This window comes from Staurois parvus, unplaced genomic scaffold, assembly GCF_062004578.1.
Source record: "Staurois parvus isolate SC_StPar_1 unplaced genomic scaffold, SC_StPar_1.0 ptg000380l, whole genome shotgun sequence".
Classification (NCBI taxonomy): Eukaryota; Metazoa; Chordata; class Amphibia; order Anura; family Ranidae; genus Staurois; species Staurois parvus.
Genome location: NW_028318176.1, coordinates 2,029,135 through 2,053,005, shown reverse-complemented (window position 1 = coordinate 2,053,005; position 23,871 = coordinate 2,029,135). Strand labels below are relative to the sequence as shown.

The 23,871-nt window shown below is 48.2% G+C and overlaps 1 protein-coding gene and 1 pseudogene across 2 annotated transcripts; both read left to right on the top strand.

Annotated features, from left to right (window-relative positions):
• Positions 1-579: 579 nt before the first annotated feature.
• LOC149455991 (uncharacterized) lies at positions 580-15,389 on the top strand. Its single transcript, XM_089685581.1, has 9 exons — positions 580-1,009; positions 3,340-3,575; positions 7,160-7,327; positions 7,414-7,537; positions 7,654-7,853; positions 7,932-8,159; positions 8,810-9,001; positions 9,088-9,211; positions 10,961-15,389. Exons 2-9 carry the CDS (start codon positions 3,480-3,482, stop codon positions 11,902-11,904), a joined length of 2,076 nt encoding a protein of 691 aa, XP_089541707.1. The 5' UTR covers positions 580-1,009; positions 3,340-3,479; the 3' UTR covers positions 11,905-15,389.
• On the top strand, positions 11,928-21,768 carry LOC149455990 (uncharacterized; annotated as a pseudogene). Its single transcript, XR_016313974.1, has 7 exons — positions 11,928-16,047; positions 16,694-16,827; positions 17,328-17,495; positions 17,582-17,705; positions 17,822-17,916; positions 17,994-18,141; positions 18,665-21,768. The product of XR_016313974.1 is annotated as an uncharacterized LOC149455990 (transcript).
• The last annotated feature ends 2,103 nt before the right edge of the window (positions 21,769-23,871 follow it).

Here is a 23,871-nt window from a genome sequence, read left to right as displayed (position 1 = left end):
CTGAGTGGCCTTTGTCCTGTCACTGCCTATACATCCATTAGTATGGGACCAGATGGCCCCGTCCTGCTCAGCTACATCGCTCTTTATGGGGGATTTAAGGTCACGCTGTCCCCAGAACGTTCCTCTTTCGGGTTTGGGGGTCTCCGTCTTCTCTCCGGGGTTCTAGAACTGGGAAGATTGTATGGATCATATCGCATTCAGTGATTTCAATGTCTATATTTATGTACAATTTATATGAATTCAATTTCTCAAATAAAAATAAATTCCTATCTGTGCCAGAAAGTGACCTGCGATGTGTTCCAGTAAAATGAAAATGCTGAAAAATGCCGTGATTCGGGGTTGGGGGGACGGAGGGGATATAGGAGAGGAAAAGTCACGGGGACTCAAGGGGTTAACTGCAATGGGATCCGGAACCAAAGAATGACCGAAGACCACCGTCCCTCCAATCTTCACAAGATGGCGGTCTCGCCTATCTCAAGAGGGACGCACAAAGAAAGTCTCTATGGTAGACAGGAAGTGATGTCGGACAGACAGGAAGTGATGTCAGGTATAAATAGGAATTTCCGGGTGAGAGGCGAGTCGGGAGGAAGTAGAGAGGAGACATTGTTGGGCCTGACAAGCTATTCTAGAAGGAATAATATGTGGATAGAACAATCTCACATCGAAATATCTCCCTCCACACACGCACATATCAATATTTATGACCTCATCGATCATTCTAAGAATCTCATCCAGTCTTGGAACCCACCAATAAATACCCTACGTACTACGTCCGGCTTTACCGTTGTCATATGGACCAACCAGCACTGGGAGCCAATTTACTGAGCGGTGTCAGGAACGTGGAAACGGTATAAGGAAGACTCGTCTGAAGCCACCCTATGAAAGGCATGTCGGTCCATGGAAGAGGTCACCGTGTGACATCACTGCGTACGACCCAACACGTCACCAATCATTGTATCATGTAGGACACGTCAATCATCCAACAAGCCTACCACTCACATGGTATCCGGTCAGTCTTTGAGGTGGTCTATGTCTCGGGAGATTCTCTTGGGTGGGATGGGGGGGATGAGACTAGTTTGGGTTGAGATTGGTTAAGGTTGGAGGTGGCCAATGTTTCAGAGGGTTCCCTAAGGTTCTGTCCTGCACACCTTCTCTGTCTACACCATGGTTGGATCTAGGGAGGTCCCCACCCCCAAAGGTTCCCACCCACAACCCCCCTATCCACACATGATGCTTTGCACAACTGTCTCCCATCTGTACACGCACATACACAGCCTGAGCTCAGGAAGGCAGATCTTCTCGGTTCCTTTCCACACCAAGCTGAGATCCCCTTCCCTTACACACGGCCATGATCTACCTTCCTGAGCTCAGGCTGTGTATGTACAGTGCAGGGATGGGAGCTATGCTGAGTGCCCTGCCAGCAGTAACCCCTGTCCTCTCCTTCCATTGGTGACCTCTGTCCTCTGCCCTGCCACCAATCACCTCTGTCCTCACCATTGGTGACCCCTGTCCTCTCCTTCCATTGGTGACCGCTGTCCTCTGCCCTGCCACCAATCACCTCTGTCCTCTCCTTCCATTGGTGACCCCTGTCCTCTGCCCTGCCACTGGTGACCCCTGTCTTCTGCCGTGCCACCAATCACCCCTTTCCTCTCCTTCCATTGGTGACCTCTGTCCTTTGCCCTGCCACCAATCACCCCTGTCCTTTCCTTCCATTGGTGACCCCTGTCCTGCCACCAATCACCCCTGTCCTCTCCTTCCATTGGTGACCCCTGTCCTCTGCTCTGCCAGCAATCAACCTTGTCCTCTCTCCTTCCATTGGTGACCCCTGTCCTGCCACCAATCACCTCTGTCCTCTCCTTCCATTGGTGACCCCTGTCCTCTGCTCTGCCAGCAATCAACCTTGTCCTCTCTCCTTCCATTGGTGACCCCTGTCCTGCCACCAATCACCTCTGTCCTCTCCTTCCATTGGTGACCCCTGTCCTCTCTCCTTCCATTGGTGACCCCTGTCCTCTCTCCTTCCATTGGTGACCCCTGTCCTCTGCCCTGCCACCAATCACCCCTGTCCTCCTTTCATTGGTGACCCCTGTCCTTCCACCAATCACCTCTGTCCTCTCCTTCCATTGGTGACCCCTGTCCTCTCTGTCCATTGGTGACCTCTGTCCCTCCATTGGTGACTTCTGTCCTTTGCACTGCCAGGGGTGACTCCTGTCCTCTGCCAGCAATGACCCCTGTCTTCTCTCCTGCCAGTGGTGACCTCTGCCCTGCCAGCAGTGACCTCTGTCCTCTGCCCTGCCAGCGGTGACCTGTCTCCTATCTTTCTAGTGGTGACCCCTGTCCTCTCTCTTCCCAGCAGTGACCCCTGTCCTCTGCCCAGCCAGTGGTGACTTGTCTCCTATCTTTCTAGTGGTGACGCCTGTCTTCTGCCCTGCCAGCAGTGACCCCTGTTCTCTGCCCTGCCAGTGGTGACCTCTGCCCTGCCACAATGACCCCTGTCCTCTGCCCTGCCAGCAGTGACCTCTGTTCTGCCAGAAGTGACCTCTGTCCTCTGCCCTGCTAGTGGTGACCCTTGACCTCTGCCCAGCTACAATGACCCCTGTCCTCTGCCCTGCCAGAAGTGACCCCTGCCCTCTGCCCTGCCAGAAGTAACCTCTGCCCTGCCAGCAGTGACCCCTGTCCTCTGCTCTGCCAGCAGTGACCCCTGTCCTCTGCCCTGCCAGCAGTGACCCCCGTCCTCTGTCCTGCCAGCAGTGACCCCTGTCCTATGTCTTGCCAGCAGTGACCTATGCCCTGCCAGAAGTGACCCCTGCCCTCTGCCCTATTTATCCCCAGTACAGTGCCTTAGCAATTCCTGTGCACTCCCCTGCTGACCCCTGTACGAAGTCCTAAAACTACACAGGCCTACAAACTGCTGATCCTATTCTCTGCCCTGCTTACCCCCTGTACATTGCCAGGCTAGATCTGCACCTCCTCCCGGGGGAAGTGGATTGGCCAAGGCATCCCTATACTGACAACACCTAACTCCTCTCTATACTCCTCACCTCACCCATCGCTCATGGACGATCTGACATGTCTATTGGGTGTCTCGCCACTTCCTCACACTTCACCTTTCCAGAACTGAGCTCCTAATATTTCCTGGGAATCATGGAAGATACAAAGGGTTTCTTGTGGCCTCCTAATATTGATGTAAAAATGGTTTTACGTATCTAGAAATAAATGTTTCATTTTCTCATTGAAAACTTGTCTTCGTTTCCCCTCATGGAGACGATATAACAAGGAGAGCCCTGGGTTGGAGGACTTCATGGAGCTCACACAACCTTCTGTCTTATCTTTGATCATCAGAATATGAACCATCACTGACCACCGATCAACACTTCAAGACTTTTCATTCTGGAGAACACTGAATCTTGGAAATAATAAAATTGATATAAAATTTTCAGTTTTTGACCCATGGATGAGGAGGCGTGTCCTGCACAGATCACATGACCACCACAATCAGGATGGAGGAGGACTGGAGTCAAAGGGTGGAGGAAATACTGAACCTCACCCTGGAGATCGTCTACCTGCTGACTGGAGAGGTGAGGAGGATTCTGGGAGGTCACATGACATCACTCTTATCTCTATTAATAAAACACAGACCTGACCAGAGAGGTGAGGAGGATTCTGGGAGGTCACATAACATCACACAGACCTGACCGGAGAGGTGAGGAGGATTCTGGGAGGTCACATGACATTACTCTCATCTTTATTAATAAAACACAGACCTTACCGGAGAGGTGAGGAGGATAAAGGGAGGTCACATGATATCACACAGACCTGACCGGAGAGGTGAGGAGGATTCTGGGAGGTCACATGACATCACACAGACCTGACCGGAGAGGTGAGGAGGATTCTGGGAGGTCACATGACATCACTCCTACCTCTATTAATAAAACACAGAGCTGACCGGAGAGGTGAGGAGCATTCTGGAAGATCACATGCCATCACACAGACCTGACCGGAGAGGTGAGGAGGATTCTGGGAGGTCACATGACACCACTCTTATCTCTATTAATAATACACAGACCTGACCGGAGAGGTGAGGAGGATTCTGGGAAGTCACATGACATCACACTCATCTCTATTAATAAAACAGACCTGACCGGAGAGGTGAGGAGGATACTGGGAGGTCACATGACATCACACAGACCTGACCGGAGAGGTGAGGAGGATTCTGGGAGGTCACATGACATCACTCTCATCTCTATTAATAAAACACAGACCTGAGCGGAGAGGTGAGGAGGATTCTGGGAGCTCACATGACATCACTCTCATCTCTATTAATAAAACACAGACCTTATCGGAGAGGTGAGGAGGATACTGCGAGGTCACATGACATCACATAGACCTGACTGGAGGGGTGAGGAGGATTCTGGGAGGTCACATGACATCACAGACCTGACCGGAGAGGTGAGGAGGATTCTGGGAGGTCACATGACATCACTCCTATCTCTATTAATAAAACAGACCGGAGAGGTGAGGAGGATTCTGGGAGGTCACATGACATCACTCCTATCTCTATTAATAAAACACAGACCTGACCGGAGAGGTGAGGAGGATTCTGGGAGGTCACATGACATCACTCTCATCTCTATTAATAAAACACAGACCTGAGCGGAGAGGTGAGGAGGATTCTGGGAGGTCACATGACATCACTCTCATCTCTATTAATAAAACACAGACCTTATCGGAGAGGTGAGGAGGATACTGCGAGGTCACATGACATCACATAGACCTGACTGGAGGGGTGAGGAGGATTCTGGGAGGTCACATGACATCACACAGACCTGACCGGAGAGGTGAGGAGGATTCTGGGAGGTCACATGACATCACTCCTATCTCTATTAATAAAACAGACCGGAGAGGTGAGGAGGATTCTGAGAGGTCACATGACATCACACAGACCTGACCGGAGAGGTGAGAAGGATTCTGGGAGGTCACATGACATCACGCAGACCTGACCGGAGAGGTGAGAAGGATTCTGGGAGGTCACATGACATCACGCAGACCTGACCGGAGAGGTGAGCAGGATTCTGGGAGGTCACATGACATCACTCATCTCTATTAATAAAACACAGACCTGACTGGAGAGGTGAGGAGGATTCTGGGAGGTCACATGACATCACACAGAGCTGACCGGAGAGGTGAGGAGGATTCTGGGAGGTCACATAACATCACACAGAGCTGACCGTAGAGGTGATGAGGATTCTGGGAGGTCACATGACATCACACAGACCTGACCGGAGAGGTGAGGAGGATTCTGGGAGGTCACATGACATCACTCTTATCTCTATTAATAATACACAGACCTGACCGGAGAGGTGAGGAGGATTCTGGGAAGTCACATGACATCACACTCATCTCTATTAATAAAACAGACCTGACCGGAGAGGTGAGGAGGATACTGGGAGGTCACATGACATCACACAGACCTGACCGGAGAGGTGAGGAGGATTCTGGGAGGTCACATGACATCACTCTCATCTCTATTAATAAAACACAGACCTGAGCGGAGAGGTGAGGAGGATTCTGGGAGGTCACATGACATCACTCTCATCTCTATTAATAAAACACAGACCTTATCGGAGAGGTGAGGAGGATACTGCGAGGTCACATGACATCACATAGACCTGACTGGAGGGGTGAGGAGGATTCTGGGAGGTCACATGACATCACAGACCTGACCGGAGAGGTGAGGAGGATTCTGGGAGGTCACATGACATCACTCCTATCTCTATTAATAAAACAGACCGGAGAGGTGAGGAGGATTCTGGGAGGTCACATGACATCACTCCTATCTCTATTAATAAAACACAGACCTGACCGGAGAGGTGAGGAGGATTCTGGGAGGTCACATGACATCACTCTCATCTCTAATAATAAAACACAGACCTGAGCGGAGAGGTGAGGAGGATTCTGGGAGGTCACATGACATCACTCTCATCTCTATTAATAAAACACAGACCTTATCGGAGAGGTGAGGAGGATACTGCGAGGTCACATGACATCACATAGACCTGACTGGAGGGGTGAGGAGGATTCTGGGAGGTCACATGACATCACACAGACCTGACCGGAGAGGTGAGGAGGATTCTGGGAGGTCACATGACATCACTCCTATCTCTATTAATAAAACAGACCGGAGAGGTGAGGAGGATTCTGAGAGGTCACATGACATCACACAGACCTGACCGGAGAGGTGAGAAGGATTCTGGGAGGTCACATGACATCACGCAGACCTGACCGGAGAGGTGAGGAGGATTCTGGGAGGTCACATGACATCACGCAGACCTGACCGGAGAGGTGAGGAGGATTCTGGGAGGTCACATGACATCACTCATCTCTATTAATAAAACACAGACCTGACTGGAGAGGTGAGGAGGATTCTGGGAGGTCACATGACATCACACAGAGCTGACCGGAGAGGTGAGGAGGATTCTGGGAGGTCACATAACATCACACAGAGCTGACCGTAGAGGTGATGAGGATTCTGGGAGGTCACATGACATCACACAGACCTGACCGGAGAGGTGAGGAGGATTCTCGGAGGTCATATGACATCACAGATCTGACTGGAGAGGTGAGGGGAATTCTGGGAGGTCACATGACATCACACAGACCTGACCGGAGAGGTGAGGAGGATTCTTGGAGGTCACATGACATCACACAGACCTGACCGGAGAGGTGAGGAGGATTCTGGGAGGTCACATGACATCACACAGACCTGACCGGAGAGGTGAGGAGGATTCTGGGAGGTCACATGACCACACAGATCTGACCGGAGAGGTAAGGGGAATTCTGGGAGGTCACATGACATCACACAGACCTGACCGGAGAGGTGAGGAGGATTCTTGGAGGTCACATGACATCACACAGACCTGACTGGAGAGGTGAGAAGGATTCTGGGAGGTCACATGACATCACACAGACCTGACCGGAGAGGTGAGGAGGATTCTGGGAGGTCACATGACATCACACAGACCTGACCGGAGAGGTGAGGAGGATTCTGGGAGGTCACATGACATCACTCTGGTCTAGTCTGGCCAATAGACCATGTTCTTCTTGTAGACATGTAGATGATGTCAGATGATTGATATCGGTTTCTCTTTCTCCTGATCTGTAGGATTATGTTGTAGTGAAGAAGTCTAGTGGGGAGCCAATCTCAGGAGGATGGAGCAGGACCCAGAGCCCCACCATGGTGCCTCTCCCTTGTTGTCCGATACCTGAGAGGAATAAAGAGCAGAAGATCCTGGAACTGACCACCATGATGGTCCATCTGCTGACAGGAGAGGTGAGCAGTGCCGGGAATTCTGGAACATTCTCTAGTAACAGACAAGGGATGTGTCGGGATGGTGACTGTATCATTGTGTGTGTCAGGTTCCTATAAGGTGTCAGGGTGTCACTGTCTATTTCTCCATGGAGGAGTGGGAGTATTTAGAAGGACACAAGGACCTCTACAAGGACGTCATGATGGACAATCAGCCGCCCCTCACATCACCGGGTAAGAGGAGACTTTATTGGAAAGGAGAGAGCAGTACAGAGGATCCACCTAGATCCCCCATCATGTGATAAACACATAGAAACAATGGATTCAGTCAGTGTGTGTGTTTCCTACAGATGGATCCAGTCATGGGAACCCACCAGAGAGATGTCCCCGTCCTCTGTATTCCTGGGATTCCACACAGGAAGGTCACATCATCCCTCACCGTCATCAGGTAGATGGATCCAGTCATGGGAACCCACCAGAGAGATGTCCCCGTCCTCTGTATTCCTGGGATTCCACACAGGAAGGTCACACCATCCCTCACCATCATCAGGTAGATGAGGAACAATCACTGATAGTTCTGATTTATACACAGCATGTTTTGTTACAATGAATCTCATTGGATGTTTAGAGTGGAAACCTCGGAGATTATAACATTGTTGTAAAAGAAGAGTATAAAGATGAGGATGAGGAGTATGGAGTGATGGAAGATTTAGAAGGACACAAGGATCTATACAAGGACATCATGATGGACAATCAGCAGATTTTCGGTTTTGTGAAGATTGAGAAGAAGGAATTTCCCCGGAATGAGACAATATTGAAGCTCACCCTGGAGATCCTCAACCTGCTGACCGGAGAGGTGAGTGTCATGAAGGGTTCATGTTTGGTCTACACTGGGATGTGATTTGTTCAGATTCACAATGAAGGAACTTGTGGTTTGCCCATTAGACAGGTTTGCTTTTATCTCTCTTGACCCCAGAATACACGGATCTCTCTTCTGTCCAGTATTGGGAACCTTCATCTATTCTCTACCCAAGCAAGTCCTTCATGTCCTGCCCCACCTCTACTCCCGTTACCCCGACCCCTCCCCCCCAGCATCCTCCCCCCCCCCATTACACTGTGTACTATGTACATTATAGAGGTAGACGTGTGTGAAGTCATGTAATAATACATTGATCCCATGAGAGCCCACCAATCCATTCCTCCATTCTGTGCCCTATTGTGTTCAGTCCATACAGTTCACACTGTGCTGTGCCTTTCATACTCCACATGGTACACCATTCTCCATTTCATACTCCGCAATGCTTCACAGTCTGCTCTCTGATATATACCTGCAGTAGACTGGTCTCCACACCTCCTCCCAATCCCCTTGCCATAATGCAGACGGCATTCATCTTCATAGTCCCTCCTCTGCTTAAACATCAGACTTGTACCAGTCCTTAGTAAATATAGACCTGACCATAGAGGTGTGGGGTGATGGGAGAGTTACATTTCTATTGTATAACCCAGGACTGTGAAGTAACAATGAAATACTCTACTGAGCATGACACAACGAGGAGATATCACCAACCCTCCACAAGATGGAGGAGAGGCCAGAACCACATTACCATCCCCCCACCTCCATCCCTCCTACCTGAGAAGCAGAATGTGCAGAAGATCCTAGAAATCACCAAGAAGATGATGGAGCTGCTGACAGGAGAGGTGAGCGGTGCCGGGAATTCTGGGACATTCTCCAGTAACAGACAAGGGATGTGTCTGGATGGTGACTGTATCATTGTGTGTGTCAGGTTCCTATAAGGTGTCAGGATGTCACTGTCTATTTCTCCATGGAGGAGTGGGAGTATTTAGAAGGACACAAGGACCTCTACAAGGACGTCATGATGGACAATCAGCCGCCCCTCACATTACCGGGTAAGAGGAGACTTTATTGGAAAGGAGAGAGCAGTACAGAGGGTCCTCCTAGATCCCCCATCTAACAAATGATGAGATACTGGACACCATATGGAAGGTCCATCTCCATTCCTCAATATAACGTCATGTTCTCAACAAATGAGGAGGAGATACTGGACACCATATGAAAGGTCCATCTCCATTCCTCAATATAACGTCATGTTCCCAACAAATGAGGAGGAGATACTGGACACCATATGAAAGGTCCATCTCCATTCCTCAATATAACGTCATGTTTCCAACAAATGAGGAAGAGATACTGGACATCATATGGAAGGTCCATCTCCATTCCTCAATATAACGTCATGTTCCCAACAAATGAGGAGGAGATACTGGACACCATATGAAAGTTCCATCTCCATTCCTCAATATAACGTCATGTTCCCAACAAATGAGAAGATACTGGATACCATATGAAAGGTCCATCTCCATTCCTCAGTATAACGTCATGTTCCCAGCAAATAGGAGGAGATACTGGACACCATATGAAAGGTCCATCTCCATTCCTCAATATAACGTCATGTTCCCAACAAATGAGGAGGAGATACTGGACACCATATGAAAGGTCCATCTCCATTCCTCAATATAACGTCATGTTTCCAACAAATGAGGAAGAGATACTGGACATCATATGGAAGGTCCATCTCCATTCCTCAATATAACGTCATGTTCCCAACAAATGAGGAGGAGATACTGGACACCATATGAAAGTTCCATCTCCATTCCTCAATATAACGTCATGTTCCCAACAAATGAGAAGATACTGGATACCATATGAAAGGTCCATCTCCATTCCTCAGTATAACGTCATGGAAAGGAGAGAGCAGTACAGAGGGTCCTCCTAGATCCCCCATCTAACAAATGATGAGATACTGGACACCATATGGAAGGTCCATCTCCATTCCTCAATATAACGTCATGTTCTCAACAAATGAGGAGGAGATACTGGACACCATATGAAATGTCCATCTCCATTCCTCAATATAACGTCATGTTCCCAACAAATGAGGAGGAGATACTGGACACCATATGAAAGGTCCATCTCCATTCCTCAATATAACGTCATGTTTCCAACAAATGAGGAAGAGATACTGGACATCATATGGAAGGTCCATCTCCATTCCTCAATATAACGTCATGTTCCCAACAAATGAGGAGGAGATACTGGACACCATATGAAAGTTCCATCTCCATTCCTCAATATAACGTCATGTTCCCAACAAATGAGAAGATACTGGATACCATATGAAAGGTCCATCTCCATTCCTCAATATAACGTCATGTTCCCAACCAATGAGGAGGAGATGCTGGACACCATATGGAAGGTCCACCTCCATTCCTCAATATAACGTCACATGCCCACCCATGAAGAGGAGATACTGGACACCATATGGAAGGTCCACCTCCATTCCTCAATTTAACGTCACGTTCCCAACCAATGAGGAGATGCTGGACACCATATGGAAGGTCCATCTCCATTCCTCAATATAACGTCATGGTCCCAACAAATGAGGAGGAGATACTGGACACCATATGGAAGGTCCACCTCCATTCCTCAAAATAACGTCACGTTCCCGACAAACGAGGAGATACTGGACACCATATGGAAGGTCCATCTCCATCCCTTAGATCTATGGTACACCGGTGACTACTAGACTGACATCCACAATGACTGCAAATAAGGTAAATAATATTATTTCTCTCTGACAGATGGATGTGATGTTGGGATTTCCTCAGAGGGGTCCCATAATTCATCTGCAGATTATGACGGAGAAGATGATGAATTCATCCCAAAACCTCGGAGAGTGAAGACTTATTTGTGCCCGGAGTGCGGTCAAAGTTTTAAGCGGAAAAGTAATCTGCGAAGACACGTGAGAGTTCACACCGGTGAGACTTTTCCTTGTAAAGAGTGCGGGAAATGTTTTTCGCGGAGTGATAGACTCACAGAACACCTGAGAAACCACACCGGGGAAAAGCTGCATACTTGTACAGAGTGCGGGAAAAGTTTCTTGCGGAAATATAGACTGGTCAGACACCTGAAAACGCACACAGATGGCAGTCCCCATTCCTGTCCAGACTGCGGCCAGTGCTTCAATCAGAAAGGCAGTCTTTGCAGCCATCAGAGAACCCACATAGTCAAGAGTTCCAATTCATGTTCGGAGTGCGGGATTTCTTTTGATACCCAAACTGAGCTCACCATACACCAGAGAGCCCACGCCGGCAAGGAGATCTTTTCATGCTCGGAGTGCGGCTTATTGTGTGTCAGTAAATCCCGTCTTATTATACACCAGAGAAGTCACACTGGGGAGAGGCCCTTTTCCTGCTCCCAATGCCAGAAAGCCTTCACAGTAAAATCAGAACTTATCATCCACCAGAGAAGTCACACCGGTGAGATGCCGTTTCCATGCCCAGAGTGCGGGAAGGGTTTCACACGACACGGGAACCTAACTAATCACATGAAAACACACACTGGAGAGAAGCCGTTCTCCTGTCCAGAGTGCAGGAAATCCTTCAGCCGGAAAAGTGAATTTGTTATGCACCTGAGCGTTCACACGGGGGACTATCCTTTTTCATGTTCAGTGTGCGGGAAAGGTTTCTCTCATAAAGGAAAACTTCACGTACACGAGAGAACTCACAAGGGTGAGAGGCCTTGAACCTGTTCAGAGTGCGGGAAAACTTACCTAGAAAATATACATTTTCTTCCACTTCTAATAAAAAACACAAGGGGGCGTGGCCGGGATGTGACACCGAGCGAATGCATGGCTGTTGAGCTCCACTCCCGCTATCAGCCTGACTTTACCCTACTACAGGCTGGGACACTCTATTGGCGATCCTGTTCCTGTAGCCTGGGCACCAACTCCACACGTTCATCATGTTGCCTAGCAAGCTGAACCCACCCGAATTCCAGTGACTTCTACCCACGCCTACCCAGTGGCGGCCATCTTGGCGACACCAACTGTACGGGAGGATGTCTACATCTACACAGACAACATTACAGAGGAAGGAGAGGAAGCCAAAACATCTGGATATTCTAGCAGCCATCCGTACCTTCAAAGAAACACTGAGGGAGAAGATCTCTCTCTCCAATGAGATCAGCTGTATTAGATTGGACACGGACAAATTCAGGACATGTCTCACTGAAGCGGAAGGCCACATTTCTCAGGTGGAAGGTGTCGTTAGAACTGACTCTACTGAGCTACGGCTTTGCAATGTCAAGTAAAGGCTCTTTAATCTTCTTTGCTGGGCATATCGGAAATGGACAGAAGGCCTTTTTCCTGCTGAGACCTTCCTAACTACCCTGCTGGACATTATAGATCTTCCATCAACCTTCGTGGTAGAGCATATCGTATTCCCCCAACACCACCGATCCCAAGACCCTTCCTCATCCAGTTACTAAACTATCGATATTGGAACTTGATCCTACCCACTGCCAGAACCTTCCCAGGTCTTGTTTTCCGAAATGGGAATGGGCAGAAGGCCCTTTTCCTGCTGAATTCGTGGAGACCTTCCTAACTACCCTGCTGGACATTATAGATCTTTCATCAACCTTCATGGTAGAGTGTATCATATTCCCCCAACTCCACCAATCCCAAGACCCTTCCTCATCCAGTTACTAAACCATCGAGATTGGGACTTGATCCTAGCCACTGCCAGAACCTGCCCATGTCTTATTTTCCGAAATGGAAATGGGCAGAAGGCTCTTTTCCTGCTGAATTCGTGGAGACCTTCCTAACTACCCTGCTGGACATTATAGATCTTTCATCAACCTTCGTGGTAGAGTGTATCATATTCCCCCAACTCCACCAATCCCAAGACCCTTCCTCATCCAGTTACTAAACTATCGAGATTGGGACTTGATCCTAGCCACTGCCAGAACCTGCCCATGTCTTATTTTCCAAAATGGAAATGGGCAGAAGGCTCTTTTCCTGCTGAATTCATGGAGACCTTCCTAACTACCCTGCTGGACATTATAGATATTCCATCAACCTTTGTGGTAGAGCGTATTGTATTCCCCCAACACCACCGATCCCAAGACCCTTCCTCATCCAGTTACTAAACTATCGATATTGGAACTTGATCCTAGCCACTGCCAGAACATGCCCAGGTCTTGTTTTCCAAAATGCCAAGATCTCGCTCTTCCGCAGTTATGGATACAACAGGTTCAGGAGATCCTTCACTGAGGTTCAGAAGAGTCTTCAAGGTAAAGACATCAAATATATCCTCATCTGTCCCAGCCGGCTGGAGGAAAAGACGACTAGGTTCTTTGATGCCCTAGGTGCCATATCCGCCTGGCTGGACACCTAAAAGTTCACGCTCCTCTGATCAGCACACTTCATTATTGAAGACTACCTCAGTCTGGTCAATTGAACTTTGTGTGTTCTCTTCCGAAAGCTCAGGACATTTAATTGCTTTTTTTTGGCTGTTCACCATGAAAACTTACATACCAACCAGCTACTGAAACCAGCCTCGTATTTCTGTCAACGTGTCACCTCAACTCCTCTTTCTGCCCTAACCAATCTCCAAAGTAAATGTCAACATTGACATACCAGATACAATTGATGAGGACCGGACAGGAATTTGGGCCCTTCAAACAGATGGTACCTATCAGAGACAGGGGGACACGGTTCAAAATTATTCATAGAGCGTACTACACTCCCCATAGGCTTCACAAATTGAACCTTGCCCTATCTTCTGCCTGTTGGTGTTGAGGTCACCTTGATGGGGACTCTTTCCATAGACCTGCCCTTACTTTTCTGTATTCTGGAAGGAAATAGTAGACTTTGTAAATAAAGAGCCTTTGGCCCACCTTACTCCCAACACCGAAAATCTGCTTACTGGGTCTAGTAGAAGACAGGACATCTATTACTCCTCAAAGGACACTTCTAGGCCTACTGCTCTTTTATGCCTGGAAGACCATCACCATGACTTAGGGCGCCCCCTAATATCTCATTTTGGAAATGTTTGGTAATCTCTGACCTTCCTCAATATCAAGACACATACGAAGACAGGGGTGGAGGAAATTCACCAAAGTCTAGGTGAGGTGGCTAGAGGAGCCATCAATGACTATGGATCCAGCCCCTTTAATCCGAACTTCAGGAATTCAGCTACTTTGTAAAAACTGTAGGCATGCCGTGAATTCAGTCTAACGAGGTTCCCGCCGCCTTGTAAACTCATCTCTATTATTCACATCTGACAGGTTTACTGTGCTCCAGGAACTTCTGGAGCTCCAATGCTGCTCACTGTGGTCACAGTTTCTTCAACAGCATATTCACTGGACTGCTATACCCACCCCTCCCCTCCTTCTGCCCATTCACAGAAGCCTGTGTTTTATGTGAAGTTGTTCACGAAATACAAAGACTTCTGTGAATAGACAGCAGAAGGGAGGGATGGGCATAGCTGCTGTTTGTTCTTCTCTCCTCTCATATAAGTAATAGAGATGAGTCCCAGAGGTGATGTGCGCCCAGTGGTGTATGCCCTAGGCAACACAAAAATCGTCTGCCCCCATGGACACCGACCAACACAACCCCCCTTCCCCCACCCACAGGGAAAGCCTGACATTGACCAACAACACCCCTGCCTCCCACCCAAGAGAGTCTTCCACTACCCCCCACCCGGTGATAGAGAGACACTACTCTTCACAGCTCCAGACATCCCCGGAAACGAGAGTCAGGCTCAACATACACCATCAAGCAGCCCGCAGCCTCTCTCGGATCCCACCTGGTTCCCAAGGTGTGTGTGTCCTTTCTTTCATCCCTTCTTCTGGGGGAGGTGCTGCACCCCTGAAAAATGCTGCCCTAGGCAAGTGCCTTGTTTGCCTTGTGGTAAATACTCCGCCTAATTGGACTTACCTCTTTTGCAAAGTTGCTGAATGTCTGGAATTCATCTTTGGTCCTCTCAACTGGGTACATCATAACGAGGCCGGGAGCGGGTTCCCTGTCTTCTGGGGAGATGCTGTGATCTCTTTGACATTTTTGCTGTGGACCACCAAGTTGTGTTTCACATTGTCTTTCCTTTTGTTGTAGATTGTACGTTGTCACCAGTGGCCTCCCTTGCGTGGGCTGCGTCATTCGGAGTATGTAGCAACCCTAAATCTCTCAAAATCCCAATAAAAAAAGATTTATAAGTAAGAAGAAAAAAATGCTCTGGGACTCAATTGGATATCGGGAAGATTAAGGTCGAGACACTTAAGGGGTTAACTGAATTGTCATGGGGACCGTCAAGGACGGTAGTCCCTATCATCTCCACCAGGTGGCGGTCTCCCTTATATTGAGAGGCACACACACAAGAAGTCTCTATGACCCCGTACAGACAGGAAGTGGTGTCAGGTATAAATGGTAATTTCCAGTGAGAGGCGAGTTGGGAGGAAGTAGACAGGAGACGTTCCTGGGACAGACAAGGAGGTACTAATGTGGAAACATAATAATATCACACTATATAAATTCATAATTATATCTCCTTCCATTCCAAATACACGTATTGACATTTATTACATAATCAATACGTTGAGTTAGACCCAGTTTTGGAACCCACCAATACACGCCCTACGTACTACGTCTGGGTTTATCGGTGTTCTGTGGATCTACCAGCTCCGGGAGCCAATTTACTGAGCGTCTGGAACCTGGAAACGATATAAAGAAGACTCGTCTGAATCCGCCGTTGTGTAACTACATGGAGGAGGCCATGTGTGACATCACTACTTATGACTGAAGAAGTTAACCATCACCGTGTCAATCAGGACACATCAACCATCCAACACGCTTACCGTCCAAGCTGTGTTGAGGGTTCCCGGTCATCCGGTAAGCTTGCCGCATTGTATACGTCTTGGGTTAATGTCTGAGGTGGGATGGGGTAGCTGAGACTAGTTTTGGAGGAGGTCAGTTGAGGTTGGAGGTGGCCAGGACTTCAGAAGGGTTCCCCAATGCTCTGTCCTTGGATGTGTTTCATTCTCTGTCTACACCTCCTCCTGGGATGGTCAGCCACGGCTTCAAATACCACCTCTATGCTGAAGACACCCAAATCTATCTCTCCACTCCTTGACTTACCCTTCAGATTCCTCACCCATAACTACCTTACTATCTGACATGTCAGTCTGGATGTCTCACCACTTCCCCAAACTCAATCTTTCCAAAACAGAGCTCGTAATATTTCCTATGACTGCTGGATAGGAACACAAAGGGTTCAATGAAGTCTCTTGGTATTAGTATTACAAGGATTCTCAATGTTTAATTTTATCATTGAGAACTCGGCTGGTAGTGATAATCCTTTCGCCTGATGGAGATGATGTAATGCGGCAGTAGGAGAGTCCCGAGATGGAGGACTTTGTAGAGTTTACACAACCATTGGTATTCTGTGTGAAATCAGAGTATGGACCACGCTCGGCACTCCAGGGACTTTCTCTTTATTCTGAAATTCTGAGATTTTAAATTGATATAAAAATTTCAGTTTGTAGCCTTCAAAGAGGAGCATCCTGTATAGATGACATGACCACCTCAATGATGATGGACAAGGACTGGAGTCACAGCATGGAGAACATATTAAACCTCACCCTGGAGATCATCTACCTGCTGACAGGAGAGGTGAGGAGGATTCTGGGAGGTCACATGACATCACTCTTATCTATTAATAAAACACAGACCTGACCGGAGAGGTGAGGAGGATTCTGGGAGGTCACATGACATCCCACAGACCTGGCCAGAGAGGGGAGGAGGATTCTTGGAGGCCACATGACATCCCTCTTATCTCTATTAATACAACAGACCTGACCGGAGAGGTGAGGAGGATTTTGGGAGGTCACATGACATCACACAGACCTGACCGGAGAGGTGAGGAGGATTCTGGGAGGCCACATGACATCACTCTTATCTCTATTAATAAAACACAGACCTGACCGGAGAGGTGAGGAAGATTCTGGGAGGTCACATGACATCACACAGACCTGACCGGAGAGGTGAGGAGGATTCTGGGAGGTCACATGACATCACTCTGGTCTAGTCTGGCCAATAGACCATGTTCTTCTTGTAGACATGTAGATGATGTCAGATGATTGATATCGGTTTCTCTTTCTCCTGATCTGTAGGATTATGTTGTAGTGAAGAAGTCTAGTAGGGAGCCAATCTCAGGAGGATGGAGCAGGACCCAGAGCCCCACCATGGTGCCTCCCCCTCGTTCTCCCATACCTGAGAGGAACAAAGAGCAGAAGATCCTGGAACTGACCACCATGATGGTCCATCTGCTGACAGGAGAGGTGAGCGGTGCTGGGAATTCTGGGACATTCTCCAGTAACAGACAAGGGATGTGTCTGGATGGTGACTGTATCATTGTGTGTGTCAGGTTCCTATAAGGTGTCAGGGTGTCACTGTCTATTTCTCCATGGAGGAGTGGGAGTATTTAGAAGGACACAAGGACCTCTACAAGGACGTCATGATGGACAATCAGCCGCCCCTCACATCACCGGGTAAGAGGAGACTTTATTGGAAAGGAGAGAGCAGTATGGAGGCTCCACCTAGATCCCCCATCATCTGATAAACACATAGAAACAATGGATTCAGTCAGTGTGTGTATTTCCTACAGATGGATCCAGTCATGGGAACCCACCAGAGAGATGTCCCTGTCCTCTGTATTCCCGGGATTCCACACAGGAAGGTCACACCATCCCTCACCATCAGGTAGATGAGCAACAATCACCAGTAGTTGTGCTTTATACACAAGTATGTTTGTTACAATGAATGTTTTATATTTTCAGAGTGGAAACCATGAGAATTTTAATATTGTTGTTAAAGAAGAGTATAAAGTGGAGGATGAGGAGTATGGAGTGATGGAGTATTTAGAAGGACACAAGGATCTATACAACGATGCCAGGATAGAAAATCTGCTGCCCCTCACATCACCGGGTAAGAGGAGTACTATACTTAAATTTCATTCCTTGTTTATCTTTGTCATTTTAGGATGGTGTGTATATATAAGACCATAATCCCAACAAATGAGGAGGAGATACTGGACACCATATGAAAGGTCCATCTCCATCCCTCAATGTAACGTCATGTTCCCAACCAATGAGGAGGAGATACTGGACACCATATGGAAGGTTCATCTTCATTCCTCAATATAACGTCACGTTCCCAATAAATGAGGAGGAGATACTGGACACCATATGAAAGGTCAATCTCCATCCCTCAATATAACGTCATGTTCCCAACAAATGAGGAGGAGATACTGGACACCATATGAAAGGTCCATCTCCATTCCTCAATATAACGTCATGTTCCCAACAAATGAGGAGGAGATACTGGACACCATATGGAAGGTCCATCTCCATCCCTCAGATACATATTACACTGTTGCCTACTAGACCAACATCCACAACTTGAACAATGAAAATTCTTTTGATGCTGATACAATGTTTCTTTCTAACAGATGGATGTGATGTTGGGAATTCCTCAGAGGGGCCCCAGATTCCATCTGCAGATCATGAAGAAGATAAAGGAGTCCCAGCATTCTCTCCAGAAGAAAGGTCTTATTTGTGCTCGGAGTGGGGTCAAAGCTTTAAACAGAAAAAGGATCTGCAGAGACATGTGAGAGCTCCCATGGGTGAGACTTTTCCATGTGAAGAGTGTGGGAAATGTTTTTTGCAGAAAGAAAGGCTCATGGCCCACCTGAAAACCCACACATGGGAAAGACTGCATACATGTAAAGAGTGCGGGAAGGGGTTTGTACAGAAAGGGGCACTCACCAAACACATGAGAACCCACACAGGGGAGAAGCCGTATTCCTGTTCAGAGTGCGGGAAACGCTTCATCCAGAGAGGCAATCTTACCGTACACCAGAGAATTCACACTGGGGAGAGGCCCTATTCATGCCCCCAGTGCCTGAAATCATTCATCATAAAGTCAGATCTTGTCATACACCTGAGAAGTCACACCGGCGAGAAGCCGTTTTCATGTCCAGAGTGCGGAAAATGTTTCTCACAAAAAAAACGCTTAAATAGCCACATGAGAACACACACTGGTGAAAAGCCATTCTCCTGTCCGGAGTGCGGGAAATCTTTCAGTCAGAAAAATGAACTTGCAGTACACCTGAGCAGTCACACAGGTGAATATCCTTTTTCCTGTTCAGAGTGTGGGAAAGGTTTCACAGAGAAAGGAAAACTTTGCATACACCAGAGAATTCACACGGGTGAGCGGCCTTTTTCATGTTCAGAGTGCGGGAAGAGTTTCACACAGAAAGGAAAACTTCATAGACACCAGAGGATTCACACAGGTGAGCGACCTTACACCTGTTCGGAGTGTGGGAAAAGTTACCTACAGAATACACATCTTCTTGAACACCTAAGAACGCACACAGGGGAACGCCCCTTTTCTTGTTCAGAGTGCGGGAAGTGCTTCATACGGAAAAATGAACTTGTTATACACTGGAGCAGTCACACGAGGGAGCGTCCTTTTTCATGCCCAGAGTGTGGGAAATGTTACAAGAGTAGAAAAAACCTTCATGCACACCGGAAAAGACACGCTGGCAAGGGTTCTCATTCCTGACCAGAGTGCGGGAAATGTTTCATTGGTGAACGTGACAATCGCTCAGTTGCTGTTAATCAGAAAAGTCCCAAAATGATACGCTCTACAGAAAGGGGCCCTTCGTGTACACCTAAAAAGCCATATATCCCAGCATGCTTTTTCATGTCCCCATGTGAAAAGCCACCCGAGTGAGCTCCCTCTACCATGTTCCACCAAAAATCCACCCAAGTGAGCTCCCTCTACCATATTCCACCAAAAATCCACCCAAGTAAGCTCCCTCTACCATGTTCCACCAAAAATCCACCCGAGTGAGCTCCCTCTACCATGTTCCACCAAAAATCCACCCGAGTGAGCTCCCTCTACCATGTTCCACCAAAAATCCACCCGAGTGAGCTCCCTCTACCATTTTCACCAAAAATCCACCTGAGTGAGCTTCCTCTACCGTGTTCCACCACAAATCCACCCGAGTGAGCTTCCTCTACCGTGTTCCACCACAAATCCACCCGAGTGAGCTTCCTCTACCGTGCTCCACCTAAACTCCACCCGAGTGAGCTCCCTCTACCATGTTCCACCAAAAATCCTCCCGAGTGAGCTCCCTCTACCATGTTCCACCAAAAATCCACCCAAGTGAGCTCCCTCCACCATGTTCCATCACAAATCCACCTAAATGAGCTCCCTCTACCATGTTCCATCTAAAATCCACCCGAGTGAGCTCCCTCTACCATGTTCCACCACAAATCCACCCGAGTGAGCTTCCTCTACCGTGTTCCACCACAAATCCACCCAAGTGAGCTCTCTCTAGCGTGTTCCACCACAAATCCACCCAAGTGAGCTCCCTCTACAGTGTTCCACCACAAATCCACCCGAGTGAGCTCCCTCTACCATGTTCCACCAAAAATCTACCCAAGTGAGCTTCCTCTACCGTGTTCCACCTAAAATCCACCCGAGTGAGCTCCCTCTACCATGTTCCACCAAAAATCCACCCGAGTAAGCTCCCTCTACCATGTTCCACCAAAAATACACCCGAGTGAGCTCCCTCTACCACGTTTCTACCTAAGAAGTCACCCAAGTGAGCTCCCTCTACCATGTTTCCACCTAAAATCCATCCGAGTGAGCTCCCTCTCCATGTTTCCACCTAAAATCCACCCAAGTGAGCTCTCTCTACCATGTTCCACCAAAAGTCCACCCAAGTGAGCTCCCTCTACCATGTTTCCACCTAAGAAGCCACACAAGTGAGCTCCCTCTACCATGTTTCCACCTACGAAGCCACACAAGTGAGCTCCCTCTACCATGTTCCACCAAAAATCCACACGAGAGCTCCCTCTACCATGTTCCACCAAAAATCCACACGAGAGCTCCCTCTACCATGTTCCACCAAAAATCCACCCGAGTGAGCTCCCTCTACCATATTTCCACCTAAGAAACCACCTGCGTGAGCTCCTACCACATTTCCATCTAAGAAGCCACCTGAGTGAGCTCCCTTTACCATGTTTCCACCTAAGAAGCCACCTTAGTGAGCACCCTTTACCTCGTTTCCATCTAAGAAGCCACCCGGTTGAGCACCCTCTGCCATGTTTCCACCTAAGAAGCCACACAACTGAACTCCCTCTACCATATTTCCACCTAAGAAGCCACCTGAGTGAACTCTCTCTACCACGTTTCCACCCAGGAAGCTACCCGGGTGAGCACCCTCTGCCATGTTTCCATCAATGAATTCTGTGACACCAATTAATGGATCCACACAGACGCTGAGGACAAACACAACAGGATCTCCAATTTACCTACCGCCCACATGAACGTCTGCTTGTGACTCCTTTTTCCACAAAGGAGAAGAGTGGAGAGGACCCATCTTGACCTGAACTTAGAATCTAGGGTAGTTTGGTGGTTAAAGACAAAATATCTTTCTGTATGTCCAGTTATTGTTCTAGCTCATTGTTCTCTGTAAACACTAGGCCTCTTTATGGGCTGAAATCTTCCTATTATTTCTGTATAAAAGACTTCTGTGATGACTCTCAGGCTGGTATCATTTGTGTACTTGTGGTGGATGTGTTTCTGAAATACGTTCCTGATGACTTGCTGTTCCAGGGTCCTCTCCTCTCTGGTGTCTTCCTTCCCTGTCCCATGGCCCGGATAGGAGGTAAAGGTGAGAGGAATCATCTCTAGGTAAGGCTGATACGTTCCCTACACCGTAGGAGTCATCTCCAGATAAGGATGATACGTTCCGTACACAGTAGGAATCATCTTTAGGTAAGGATGATACGTTTCGTACACCGTAGGAGACATCTCCAGGTAAGGATGATACGTTCCGTACACCGTAGGAGACATCTCTAGGTGAGGATGATACGTTCCGTACACCGTAGGAGACATCTCTAGGTGAGAATGATACGTTCCGTACACCATAGGAGACATCTCTAGCTGAGGACGATACGTTCCGTACACCGTAGGAGACATCTCTAGCTGAGGACGATACGTTCCGTACACCGTAGGAGACATTTCTAGATGAAGATGATGCGTTCCGTACACCGTAGGAGTCATCTCTAGATGATGATGCGTTCCGTACACCATAGGAGTCATCTCTAGGTGAGGATGATGCGTTCCGTACACCGTAGGAGTCATCTCTAGGTGAGGATGATGCGTTCCGTTCACCGTAGGAGTCATCTCTAGGTGAGGATGATACGTTCCGTACGCCGTAGGAGTCATCTCTAGGTGAGGATGATACGTTCCGTACACCGTAGGAGTCATCTCTAGGTGAGGATGATGCGTTCCGTACGCCGTAGGAGTCATCTCTAGGTGAGGATGATACGTTCTGTAAACCGTAGGACACCTCTAGATGAGGATGATACGTTCCGTACACCGTAGGACACCTCTAGATGAGGATGATACGTTCCGTACACCGTAGGAGACACCTCTAGATGAGGATGATGTGTTCCGTACACCGTAAGAGACACCTCTAGATGAGGATGATGCGTTCCGTACATCGTAGGAGTCATCTTTAGGTAAGGATGATACGTTCCGTACACCGTAGGAGACATCTCCAGGTAAGGATGATACGTTCCGTACACCGTAGGAGACATCTGTAGGTGAGAATGATAAGTTCCGTACACCGTAGGAGACATCTCTAGGTGAGAATGATACGTTCCGTACACCATAGGAGACATCTCTAGCTGAGGACGATACGTTCCGTACACCGTAGGAGACATCTCTAGCTGAGGATGATACGTTCCGTACACCGTAGGAGACATCTCTAGCTGAGGATGATACGTTCCGTACACCGTAGGAGACATTTCTAGATGAAGATGATGCGTTCCGTACACCGTAGGAGTCATCTCTAGATGAGGATGATGCGTTCCGTACACCATAGGAGTCATCTCTAGGTGAGGATGATGCGTTCCGTACACCGTAGGAGTCATCTCTAGGTGAGGATGATGCGTTCCGTTCACCGTAGGAGTCATCTCTAGGTGAGGATGATACGTTCCGTACACCGTAGGAGTCATCTCTAGGTGAGGATGATACGTTCCGTACACCGTAGGAGTCATCTCTAGGTGAGGATGATGCGTTCCGTACGCCATAGGAGTCATCTCTAGGTGAGGATGATACGTTCTGTAAACCGTAGGACACCTCTAGATGAGGATGATACGTTCCGTACACCGTAGGACACCTCTAGATGAGGATGATACGTTCCGTACACCGTAGGAGACACCTCTAGATGAGGATGATGCGTTCCGTACACCGTAAGAGACACCTCTAGATGAGGATGATGCGTTCCGTACATCGTAGGAGTCATCTTTAGGTAAGGATGATACGTTCCGTACACCGTAGGAGACATCTCCAGGTAAGGATGATACGTTCCGTACACCGTAGGAGACATCTGTAGGTGAGAATGATAAGTTCCGTACACCGTAGGAGACATCTCTAGCTGAGGACGATATGTTCCGTACACCGTAGGAGACATCTCTAGCTGAGGATGATACGTTCCGTACACCGTAGGAGACATTTCTAGATGAAGATGATACGTTCCGTACACCGTAGGAGTCATCTCTAGATGAAGATGATGCGTTCCATACACCGTAGGAGTAATCTCTAGATGAGGATGATGAGTTCCGTACACCGTAG

Bases quoted from the DNA above. Each gene is read 5' to 3' on its own strand.
- LOC149455991 (XM_089685581.1), top strand. From the start codon at position 3,480: ATGACCACCACAATCAGGATGGAGGAGGACTGGAGTCAAAGGGTGGAG. The intron at 3,576-7,159 runs GTGAGGAGGATT...CCTGATCTGTAG, and splicing joins TCTACCTGCTGACTGGAGAG to GATTATGTTGTAGTGAAGAA. The intron at 7,854-7,931 runs GTAGATGAGGAA...TTGGATGTTTAG, and splicing joins CCATCCCTCACCATCATCAG to AGTGGAAACCTCGGAGATTA.